At 27.7% G+C, this 10049-nt stretch overlaps 3 protein-coding genes across 10 annotated transcripts; 2 read left to right on the top strand and 1 right to left on the bottom strand.

The window, feature by feature from the left end:
• Window positions 1–351: 351 nt before the first annotated feature.
• Window positions 352–2374, top strand: LOC117232801 (non-structural maintenance of chromosomes element 1 homolog). 6 transcript variants are annotated; one of them, XM_033492460.1, is made up of 7 exons: window positions 352–442; window positions 1091–1199; window positions 1290–1431; window positions 1676–1871; window positions 1941–2054; window positions 2130–2253; window positions 2329–2374. In XM_033492460.1, exons 2-7 carry the CDS (start codon window positions 1100–1102, stop codon window positions 2370–2372), a joined length of 720 nt encoding a protein of 239 aa, XP_033348351.1. In that variant the 5' UTR covers window positions 352–442; window positions 1091–1099; the 3' UTR covers window positions 2373–2374. The 6 variants fall into 6 exon arrangements, with proteins under 6 accessions (XP_033348351.1, XP_033348350.1, XP_033348347.1 ...); XM_033492459.1 differs by having other exon boundaries at window positions 352–457; XM_033492456.1 differs by lacking the exon at window positions 352–442 and adding an exon at window positions 558–692.
• A 90-nt stretch (window positions 2375–2464) lies between these two features.
• LOC117232793 (coiled-coil domain-containing protein 174) lies at window positions 2465–4443 on the bottom strand. The gene is made up of 2 exons (XM_033492439.1): window positions 4248–4443; window positions 2465–4155 (listed from the first exon to the last, which is right to left on the bottom strand). The coding sequence occupies exon 2, from the start codon at window positions 4060–4062 to the stop codon at window positions 2551–2553; it is 1512 nt and encodes a 503-aa protein (XP_033348330.1). The 5' UTR covers window positions 4063–4155; window positions 4248–4443; the 3' UTR covers window positions 2465–2550.
• Window positions 4444–5595: 1152 nt separating this feature from the next.
• On the top strand, window positions 5596–9490 carry LOC117232796 (serine-aspartate repeat-containing protein I-like). 3 transcript variants are annotated; one of them, XM_033492443.1, is made up of 3 exons: window positions 5596–5856; window positions 6001–6449; window positions 7858–9490. In XM_033492443.1, the coding sequence occupies exons 2-3, from the start codon at window positions 6017–6019 to the stop codon at window positions 8724–8726; spliced, it is 1302 nt and encodes a 433-aa protein (XP_033348334.1). In that variant the 5' UTR covers window positions 5596–5856; window positions 6001–6016; the 3' UTR covers window positions 8727–9490. The 3 variants fall into 3 exon arrangements, with proteins under 3 accessions (XP_033348334.1, XP_033348335.1, XP_033348336.1); XM_033492444.1 differs by having other exon boundaries at window positions 5619–5849; XM_033492445.1 differs by lacking the exon at window positions 5596–5856 and adding an exon at window positions 5873–5909.
• Window positions 9491–10049: the final 559 nt, after the last annotated feature.

Raw genomic sequence — 10049 nt, 5'->3', positions numbered from 1 at the left:
TTGAATGCAAATATGATTCAGTACTTAAAACTTAAAAGTTTTTATAAATTTTTAGTTGTGAATCTTAATCTATCGCTTACGTGAATCTTAATATAGGCTTTACGTATTTAAGGTTTCATATCTACATTCTTTCATATTATACCCTATCTTCAATATCTTATATAAGATATCAAGACTTATTGAAGCTTTAAAAATTCAAGAATTATCAAGATTTTCCAAAGTTGTAGTACTGAATCATATTCGAAGTGATTCGAATTTTCATAGTATGAAAAACTTAGGAATCCCTTCAAAATTGAAATTCAAACACTTTTCATTAGGTTCGACATACTTGTTTTCTCAAAGATGTATCGAATTTCAAGTTATACTAGCCTAAAGCGTTCCTTAATACGTTCACTTAATATAAAAAAGAAGGCTTAGTCTACAAAATCACTTTTAAGATTCGGTAGGGATAATGATGGTCAGTTAATAAAACAGAATCTCGATCAATTAACGTAGCACTTGTGTAGTATAAAACAATGAAATTTATTGTTTCAACTATGTATAATTCTGTTGTCTGATCTTTTATATAATAGAATAGATGTTTGGTAGATGGAAGAAATTTATAAAAATTATTTGTTATGCTTCTTAATTACTTTATCATTGTGTTTCTCCTGAAAGGATTTACGTTTCTTTAATGTAACTTGAGAAACACTGTGAGATATGTTTCAAAACTATTTGTAAATTTTATTGGTTATATTTTATATACATATTTCCTCATTAGTTGCTCAGTTTTTTTAAGGTGTGAAATGTAGTATTTTGGATATTACCAACGAAAAAGGATATTACGAAATTGCATAAATAAAAAACTTCTTTATATAATATCATTATATAAAAATTTATCTTTTCCATTTATATACATAATTGCGGGTTGTGTTGCATAGTTTTGTATATATATGTGTATTTATTTAATTAGTCAAAACATTTTATAGAAGTTACACTCACTAATTCAGAAATAATTTCTGATTCACTTATAAAACTTTAGTATTTTGACATTACAGATTGATAACATTAATAATCTGAAATAAAAACATAATACTTGTGTCTGTTACAGAAATAAAACATGGCTTATAGCAACAAGCACAAAATAGTTCTACAAGCAATTGTACATGAAGGTCTTTTAATTGAAAATAAAATACAGGACTTAATTATTAAATTATTTGGTAAGTAAATTCTTATGTAATGTCAAATCCAATTCATATTTTTATGTACCTATTTTATTGTATCTGTATAAATAAAACTGTATATTTTAGGTGATAATAGAGTATCAGTAATAATAAATCAAATAAATGAACAATTGCAGCCCTTAAACATGTTAATCAAAAAAGCACAGTGTGAAATTACAGGCAAATTATATTGGGTTCTAATAAGTACTACACTTAATGAAGTAACCAGGTATATGTTTTAGTAATTGTTAATATATCAAAATTCAGTTTTGCATAATTATTTTATGAATATTTATAATCATTTAGAATGTTTAACTTATTATTTTTCTTAAATTGGCCTATATACTGTTAAGTCAAATTGAATGGATTTACAAATAAATTATGATGTCTTTATTTTACTTTCATAATTTGTTAAGTAACAGTATCTGTAGAAATTTTGTATGAAGTTTATTGATATTCATGATATCTTCTAGGTACCAAACTGAATTTTCAAAAGAGCAATTGGCCCTGTTAAGGACTATGTTTTCTGAAATTATAACATCACGCAATGGATGCATACAAAGTACAATATGTTTAAATTTATGCTCTTCATTAGATATAAAAATGTCAAAGGCAGGTGCTGAAAAATTTCTGGAGGATATAGTTAATAGAAAATGGTTGATTTATAAGGTATTGATAAAAATTCAAAATACATTACAGTAATATTTGATTAATTTTATATTTTTATGACATTTACAGAATGGTTATTACTATATGGGTGTAAGAAGTATAACAGAATTAATGCCATACTTTAGAGCTACATATGAAAGCAATTTAAATACCTGTTGCCTTTGCAAACAAGTTATTTTTCATGTATGCTATTCCTATCTAATATGCTTTTTTCATGTGAGAAATTTCAACCTAATATTAATAATTTTTATTAATTAGGGCGAAAAGTGTACTAACTGTGACACCTTCTTTCATTTATATTGTTTGAAGAAATTCACCATGGTCCATACTCATGTGAACTGTCCCAATTGCAGCACAGTTGTTTCAGACATTGATCTATCTGGTAATATTATTTTCTTTTTTACCACTTATAAAAATGAAATTAACGAAAATAAAAATGAAATTAATGAATATGTAGGTATACAAGATGACTTAGCAGTACCAGAAGAAGGATATGAGTGAAATAAAAATACAATAGGAAGGTTTAAAAAACAAAAACTAGAAAATGTGAAACGTTATTTTTGTAAATAAATTTTTTATCACAAATATTCTTAGTATTCTATACAATACACGTGTATATACAATACATTATATTTACAAGTATGTATAGTAAAATAGTATAAATCAGTTTGTAAATGCTTTAAGCGTTCTGACTTTTTTCAAATTTTTCTCTCAAGTATTTGAGACCAGCTGCTATACTCGCTTCATCTATACTCCTATTTTGTTTCATCTGATTTTGCACTGTATTACTAGAGTTGTATTGTTTAGAATCAACTGACTGAACACAATTACTCTGATTTATTGTTTCAGTCAAATTATTATGCTCAGTATTGTAATCATTTGTATTTAAGCTAGGGGGGAGTGGTATATCATAAGAATCTATATTTATTTCATTACTGTTTTCTGTATCATTCATTTCATATGAATGAGATTTGTCATTATTATGAATACTTGAAACTGTATCAGCATTTTGAGGATTCAAATAACCAGCACTTCTAAAATTTTCATATACTGGTCCAAATTCAGTGACTCTTATTTTCCTACATTTATGAACCCATTCTTCCTGAGACATCTCATACCAATGAGTTCTCTTGCCTAGAAGTTCTCCTAAAGCTTTTATTTTATTTTCTTTTTCTATTTCTTTATCTCTTTCTATAATCTGGCTTTCACTATTTTCTTTTTCTTCAGTTTCGATTAAATTCTCTTCTGTATTATGTACATTTCCTGATTCATTTTCATTAGATACATTATCATTCTTTTCTCTAAACTCCTCTTCTACTACATCTATAGGTAATCCTGCTCTAATACGTTGTCTAATTTTAGCCGCTTTCAATCTGTTATGTTCCATTTTCTCCCTCAATTCTTTCAATTCTTTTATCTCCCTCTGTTTCTTCTCTGTTTCCTTTCTTAAATTGAACAAATTCTCCTGTTGCTTGATTCTTTCTTCTTCATCTTGTGAAAATGCATAGTAACCAACACCATGAGTTCTAGCTTCATCAAATAAAATATCTTGGTAGTGTATGTTTACTTTATCTGCTAGTTTCTGTGTTTGTTCCTCCCACTTTCTTCTCATAATTTCTATTTCAGGTTCTTTCTCTCCCTCAACATAGTTTTGGTCAATAATATCATTGGTTTTTGGATCAATTCCTTTTTTGGTTATAATTTGTTGTTTGATCAATTGATCCTTTTCCTGCATCAAGGACAAATCTTCGCGTAAACATTTTCTCGTACGTCCAAAACAATCCTCATATTCTACCCAGTCATCCTCATTTTCTAATATTGGGTCAGTTTCATCTTTTGGCAATGGTTCTTCCTCAGATTCATCTGATTTATTTGTAAAGTCAACAAGGAAATTCTCATTAGTAGTTCTGGATTTTTTTAGTCGGTCATATAATCTTGTTTTTGCCTCCAACATTAATTTCGATTTTTTATGAGTATCAACATCCTCAATGTACTCCGGCATTTTTGAATTTTCTTTCCTAGACTCTTTTTCAATTTTCTTGGATTTTTTCTTTTGTAACTTTGATACTGTGTGATCTATTTCTGATTTCAATTTTGCCTCATTTACTTCATGTTGCTTTTTTAAAAGTTCCGCTTTTAAACCCACGAGGGATGAAAAATTTACATTAATCTTTTTCGTGTTATTCATCATGAAATAATTTTGTTGAAATAGTTCGCGATGATTTTAAGTATTTCGGTAACTTGATATAAGTTTTCTCTGATTTGTGACTTTATTTCAGAGCACCTAGTGAAATAAATTAAATATTTTATTATGAATTGTTTTATCAAACGTCAAAGTGAAACAACAATTATAGGTTATGATATTACTAACATTACCTTTGGGGTGTACTTAAATTATAAATTTTAATTTGTATAATTTAAAAAAGATATATATATATAAAATAAGAAAATTTAATCTTATTTTAAAGAATCTCAATTTCAAGTAACATATTCAATAGTTCCTAAATTTTGTTGATATGAAAACTAACACGAATGACTCTTCCGAAGATCTTCATGCCAATATGTGAAATCGGTAACTACTGTTAGGAATACTACATATGTATATCATTGTTAGAATAAAAGAAATCGTAATTTGTATTAAGAATACTATAAAAAATAATTAACATTAAGTAATTATTATTAAAAAGAATATTTACATACAATGTAGGCACATATAAATATTTAATATTATTTTAAGAATTCAAAAAATAAAAACACAAAAATAGAGCAATAAGGATTATTTCTCCTGGTTAAGAAAGTATAAACAAAAATAACTACGTATAACTAATGTTAATGCTTGTAACTTTATATAAACAAAAAAAATAATGTAAATTCTCAAGTTATATATCAATAAATTTTGTATATTTAAAATATGTATTACATGTAATTTTATAATGTAAATTCTTCTGTTCAATATTCTTTTAATCTTCTATTCTCATGAATATTTAATATGGCAAAGTAATAAACATAAAATATATTTTGGAAAATATTCTAATGAAAATTGTTTTTAAAAATTACCAAAATCATCTTTCTCGATGTTTTATCTCATTGAAAATTCCATTAAAATATAATTGCATTTTACAGGCATAAATTTTCATTCTATTAAATTTCATCTTAGTAACATTATTTGTTAAATACGATATGAATATACATACTCGTTATGTTTAGATTAATCTCTTTTACTATTAACAAGAATTTTGATAATTAAATATTTTACTTTACTAAAAAAATGTAAATAACAGAGTAGCATTAAACGAGATTAAGGATGACTCCGCGATATACTCATTCCCTTATATATTACTTAAAATTCGGATCATTTTATGATACAATTTCATAGAATACAATTTTATTAGAATAAACCCTAAACAGTAACAAATTAAATGCTTACGCCATAAATATAAAATTAATGAAAAATTTAAAATAACAGTAAATAAAAAATAAATTGGAAATCCTTTTTTGTAACACTCTAAGACATCAAGTGGTTATCTCAATGTATTAATGAATCATATAAAAACAGTCCTCAAAAGTTACGATATTTATAGGTATAAAGAAAAGCTTAAAATTATTATAATTTAATAAAGGATTAGGTAAATGTTAAATGAATGAATATTAAGATAAAATTATTTGGAGGGGTGCAAAACATTGGGCCTTAGGCTCCATTCTTAAGAGCTGTAAATATTTCATAAAAAAGTTGGTTTACTTGGTTGCAAAGTAAGCGTAGCATGTTGCTGCGTGTATTTAGGGGAATTACGGTTGTTAGAAGGATTTGATCCGTTGATATCTTGTCGCCACTCGTCAATCCGAAAATCGATTGTCGATTATCAAACTCATTCGAAACCTGAAGCTGCCGATCTGCTACTATGTTAGTTTAGTCGTGTAACTTGCAGACTTGCGGACACCAGTTAATGCAACGAACACGTTATTGCACGTTGGGCACCGGTAAGTGGTAAGTAATCACGCGGCGTTCTGTAGTATTTAGTTATTTATGTTTAACGAGTGGTTTGTAGTATTTAGTCATATATATATATCACTTTTTATATGTAAAATATAACAATAATAGTATAAAAATTAGTTTCTAAATATATCTTAGATACTCGTGAGACGAAATGGCACCCCGTAAGCCTGCGAAACATTCGGAGGCAGAGGTTGTAGAGAGAGCTGCAGAAGCCGGCGATGTGTCGCCCCCGAAAAAGAAAAAAACTGTAGCGAAGGCTGCGAGTAAAAGTGACGAGGAAAAGCAAATTAGGTTTCCGAGAGCTGCAAAATCAACTAAAATCGAGCAGACAGAAGGTACAGAAACGGCCACGGCGGTAACTAGGAACGCGAAAATAAAACCCAAGACATCAGCTAAAACCGCCTCAGTGACTGAAAAACCAAACTCTAAAATCAAGTCCGCGCCGAAGAGGAACAAAGAGGCTGCGGAAAAAGCTGATATGAATCCAGTCAACGAGAAGGTGAAAAATGCCGAGGAAACTGAAACGAAAAAGACACGCGCTAAAGCCACAGCGAAAAAGGCGGGAATCAATGTAGACGAAGAATGTACGTATCCGAAATCTTTCTATAAGTTTGTAATATCATTGTTAATATGTGTTCTTTGAATGAGAATTTTCATATACGAAAAACTTGTTTGTTAATTTTTGCTGCTTATTTGATTTATAAGGTAACGTGGTGGTTACGCGGTAATTTTCGGACGCGCATTGGGAATGTGTACAATCACGAGGAAAGATATTAAAGCTTTTTAGTTTAAAATATATACAGTGGCTACGAAAAATATTTATACGCCATATTTATTATAGCATTTATATATTAATTAATTAGATCCAAGTATGTTAAATTTTATGTCTTATAGTAGTGTTTCCACATGACTAAAAAAATTGATATTGTGAAAATGAAATATAGAACCTGTTAAAAAATATTTCATTAGGAAATAAGTGAATCTACAAGTATTTTGTACAGCCACTATAATTTTAGGATAAATATTCTTAGCATGGAATTTTATGAATGTTTTAATAATTCATTGGGAATGTTCATTTAGTGGTTTATACATACGTAAAAACATTAAACATTGTATATGAAGACTGCAGCAGAAAGATGATAAATCAGATTGTTTTGTTTATATGGGATATGTGATACACACATATCACCAAAACTGTCTTTTTATTTAATTTAATTATGTGGTTTTTTCAAAAACATTTACATTAAAAGTAATGGTTATCATATTTTAGGTATTAGCTACATCATTAGTTTTTTTTTATGTAACCTTATGGATTTATCATTTAGAAGGCTTATATCAATTAGTTGTTTCTCTATTTAATTCTTTGTGGAATGGGGTATCTGACTTTTGGGTGTACGAGATGAGAGGTTTTGGAATATTCTATAAGTGAAAGATACATGCCTCAAGGTCACATTTTAAAAGTTATAAACTTTATTTTATGTTCATGAAATTTGTATTTCATTATAAGGAAAGGTTATGTAGGCAACTTAAAGATAAAAATATAACTTAATTTCTTTAGAACACAAATTGTTTGTTTGAGACATACAGCGAAAGTCTAATATTGTGAGACAGAAATGTGATATGGGGAGGACTAAGATCTAACATTTACGGAAGTTAATTCTAACAAGAAATAAGATTTATACAATGAAAATAGTTCAGTTTATTTCGAAAAAGTGCTATAGGAATCATATAGCAAGTCGCTATGTGTCTATAAGTACTAACATACCTCAGAGATTCAGGCGACTGTATGCCTAAACGTGTCTGTAAGGTAAAAGGACTTTGGGTGGCTATTTAACATCAGTCTGCAAAGGATTTACTGTGCTGTACTAAAATACATCCTTTTAATCACTAAATAACATCAAAATCAGGAAATCAACAGGATTGTACTTATTACTGTACATATCTAAAATTTATTATACATGTATTAACATGATGATCATATATTCATTTCAGCTAAGGGAAAGTCAAAGGGAAAAGCCAAAAGAGAACCTGTTAATGAAAATGCTGAAAATTTAGAAGCACCAGCTACAAAAAAGAGAAAGCAAATAAATGCTGAGCCAACATCAAAGGAAAGTAAACCAAAGGCAAAAACAACAAAAAAGAAGGTCGATGTACACGATGATACAAAAAATAAAATTTCTAGTAGAGCTAACAATAAAACTAAAGCAACTAGCAACAATGAGACTGAAAACGATGTTAAAACAGAAGATGATAAATCCAGAAAAGTAACAGCATCAAGGAAAGCAAGGGGTCGTAAAAATGAACCTAATTCAGATGATATTACAAAAGATGATGAGGAAGTGAAAGCAACAGAAAAATTTCCTTCAGACTCGATACCTGTTACCTTCAGAACAGATACTAATAATGAAAGTGAAACTACTGAAAATAATGAGTCAGAATCAGCTCAAACTGCTAAAAAAGGACGGAATGTAAAGAAAAAAGAAACACCACAGAAGAAACCTACGAAAATGCGTGGTAAAGCTGCTTTTAGTGAAGATGATATTGATGCAACGAAAATAGTGAAAGAAACACAAAAGAAAACAAATAAAGAATCAGTAGCTACTACAAAAAGAGGACGGGGGAAGAATGCGGATAATACAACTGCAGAGGAGAAGAAAATATTGAATTCGTCAGAAACTTTAAATAGTAATAATATGCAGAACTCAACAGAGGATAACGGTAAAAAAGAAGATTCAGAAAAAGAAGAGGCAAAATACACCAAAATGTTGGGGTCGCCCAAAAAACTAGATGAAGTACATATAAAGGATGAAATGGGTGAAAATAATGTAATAAGTACATCAGTACACGAAGAAGAAAATTAACAATATATGTTCTATTTTTACTTGATACGTTTCTTCAAAAAAAATATATCATTAATATTTTAATATATTTGATGAAGATACAAATGCTATGAGTATTTCTATGTTTGGAAATTCTAAAGAAATACATACATTGTAAAATTTGAATAATACATTTTGGTTATACATTGTTTCAAAAATGGTTATTTGTACTTTCTATAAAATATTTTACATATTATAGTTCCAGGAACTTCTTGTTAATATAATATTTTACGATTAAGAAAATGTTATTATAAAAAGTACATATAAACACTTCTTAGTATATTTAATAGTTCTACAATATTTAAAGCAGTTAATTTGTTTTTAATAGCAGAATTACTAATGTAGAATGGAGAACAACATTGAACATTCCATCAGTACTTTAATAATTAGTCATTTGTAACACTAGAATGCCAGTGTTATCTAATGATATGTTAAATAACGTTTCTTAATTTTTTTACATTTCATTTAAAGATGAAAAAAGGAAGAAAGCGTGTTTCTTGTTACAAACCATTTACATATAAGAAAATATATTTTGTAATACTTTATAATATTCTATGGTGTATTAAACAAACACACATTGTCATTCTAAAAAATACAATAGTGTTCCTTTTATAGTTTTATTATGTTTTATAATTATTAAGTAAGTACTTTCTGAAATGCATTGAAGAATGACAAACAAAAAAATGTGAGCAACCCATTTTACATTGCATTATTTTGAGTTCAATAAATATTTACATTTAGATTAATATGATTTGATTATATATTGTTTGTAACATTGACTTGTTTATATCTTTGCATTTCCTTCTTTTATGGTAAAGTTATTCTTAATGTTTGACAAAAATATATCATTACTGATACAATATATTTTGTTTATATGCATTTTTTTGCAAATATGAATATAACTTATTAAAAAAATTTTTGAAATTTTCAATCATAAAGATCACGTGTATATGTGTTTATATATGCGGAGATTATGGACAAAGTAATGTGAATATATTCATAAAATAATTATCAATTATCATTATCGAGAAATAATGTGAAATATTTCTACTTTAATAATGAATAGTTAAGAGTTCCTACGATAAATGAGAATTTACCATTTACTATATTTTCACTTTCTATTTTAGTCAAATAAAGATTATTTTGCATTACTTTTAAGACTCAGTAATTATTGTAACTGTAACTGCGTAGATTAACGTAACCTATAATAATGTGTTTCGAATAATAATTTGCACGTGAATACTTCCCCAATTACAATTTTATTTCTTGCTTTTTATTCTTTTTTGTTTTGACAAATGTAAATAT

The sequence above is a fragment of the Bombus vosnesenskii genome, unplaced genomic scaffold (assembly GCF_011952255.1).
Source record: "Bombus vosnesenskii isolate JDL3184/JDL3185 unplaced genomic scaffold, Bvos_JDL3184-5_v1.1 scf7180000013293, whole genome shotgun sequence".
NCBI lineage: Eukaryota > Metazoa > Arthropoda > Insecta > Hymenoptera > Apidae > Bombus > Bombus vosnesenskii.
Note: the sequence above shows the minus strand (reverse complement) of the source record. Positions and strands in the feature narration are given on the sequence as shown.

Coding starts and splice junctions, on each gene's coding strand:
- LOC117232801 (XM_033492460.1), top strand. CDS start 1,100: ATGGCTTATAGCAACAAGCACAAAATAGTTCTACAAGCAATTGTACAT. Junction 1,432..1,675: donor ACACTTAATGAAGTAACCAG/GTATATGTTTTA, acceptor GATATCTTCTAG/GTACCAAACTGAATTTTCAA. Junction 2,254..2,328: donor TTCAGACATTGATCTATCTG/GTAATATTATTT, acceptor ATGAATATGTAG/GTATACAAGATGACTTAGCA.
- LOC117232793 (XM_033492439.1), bottom strand. CDS start 4,062: ATGATGAATAACACGAAAAAGATTAATGTAAATTTTTCATCCCTCGTG.
- LOC117232796 (XM_033492443.1), top strand. CDS start 6,017: ATGGCACCCCGTAAGCCTGCGAAACATTCGGAGGCAGAGGTTGTAGAG. Junction 6,450..7,857: donor AATCAATGTAGACGAAGAAT/GTACGTATCCGA, acceptor TATTCATTTCAG/CTAAGGGAAAGTCAAAGGGA.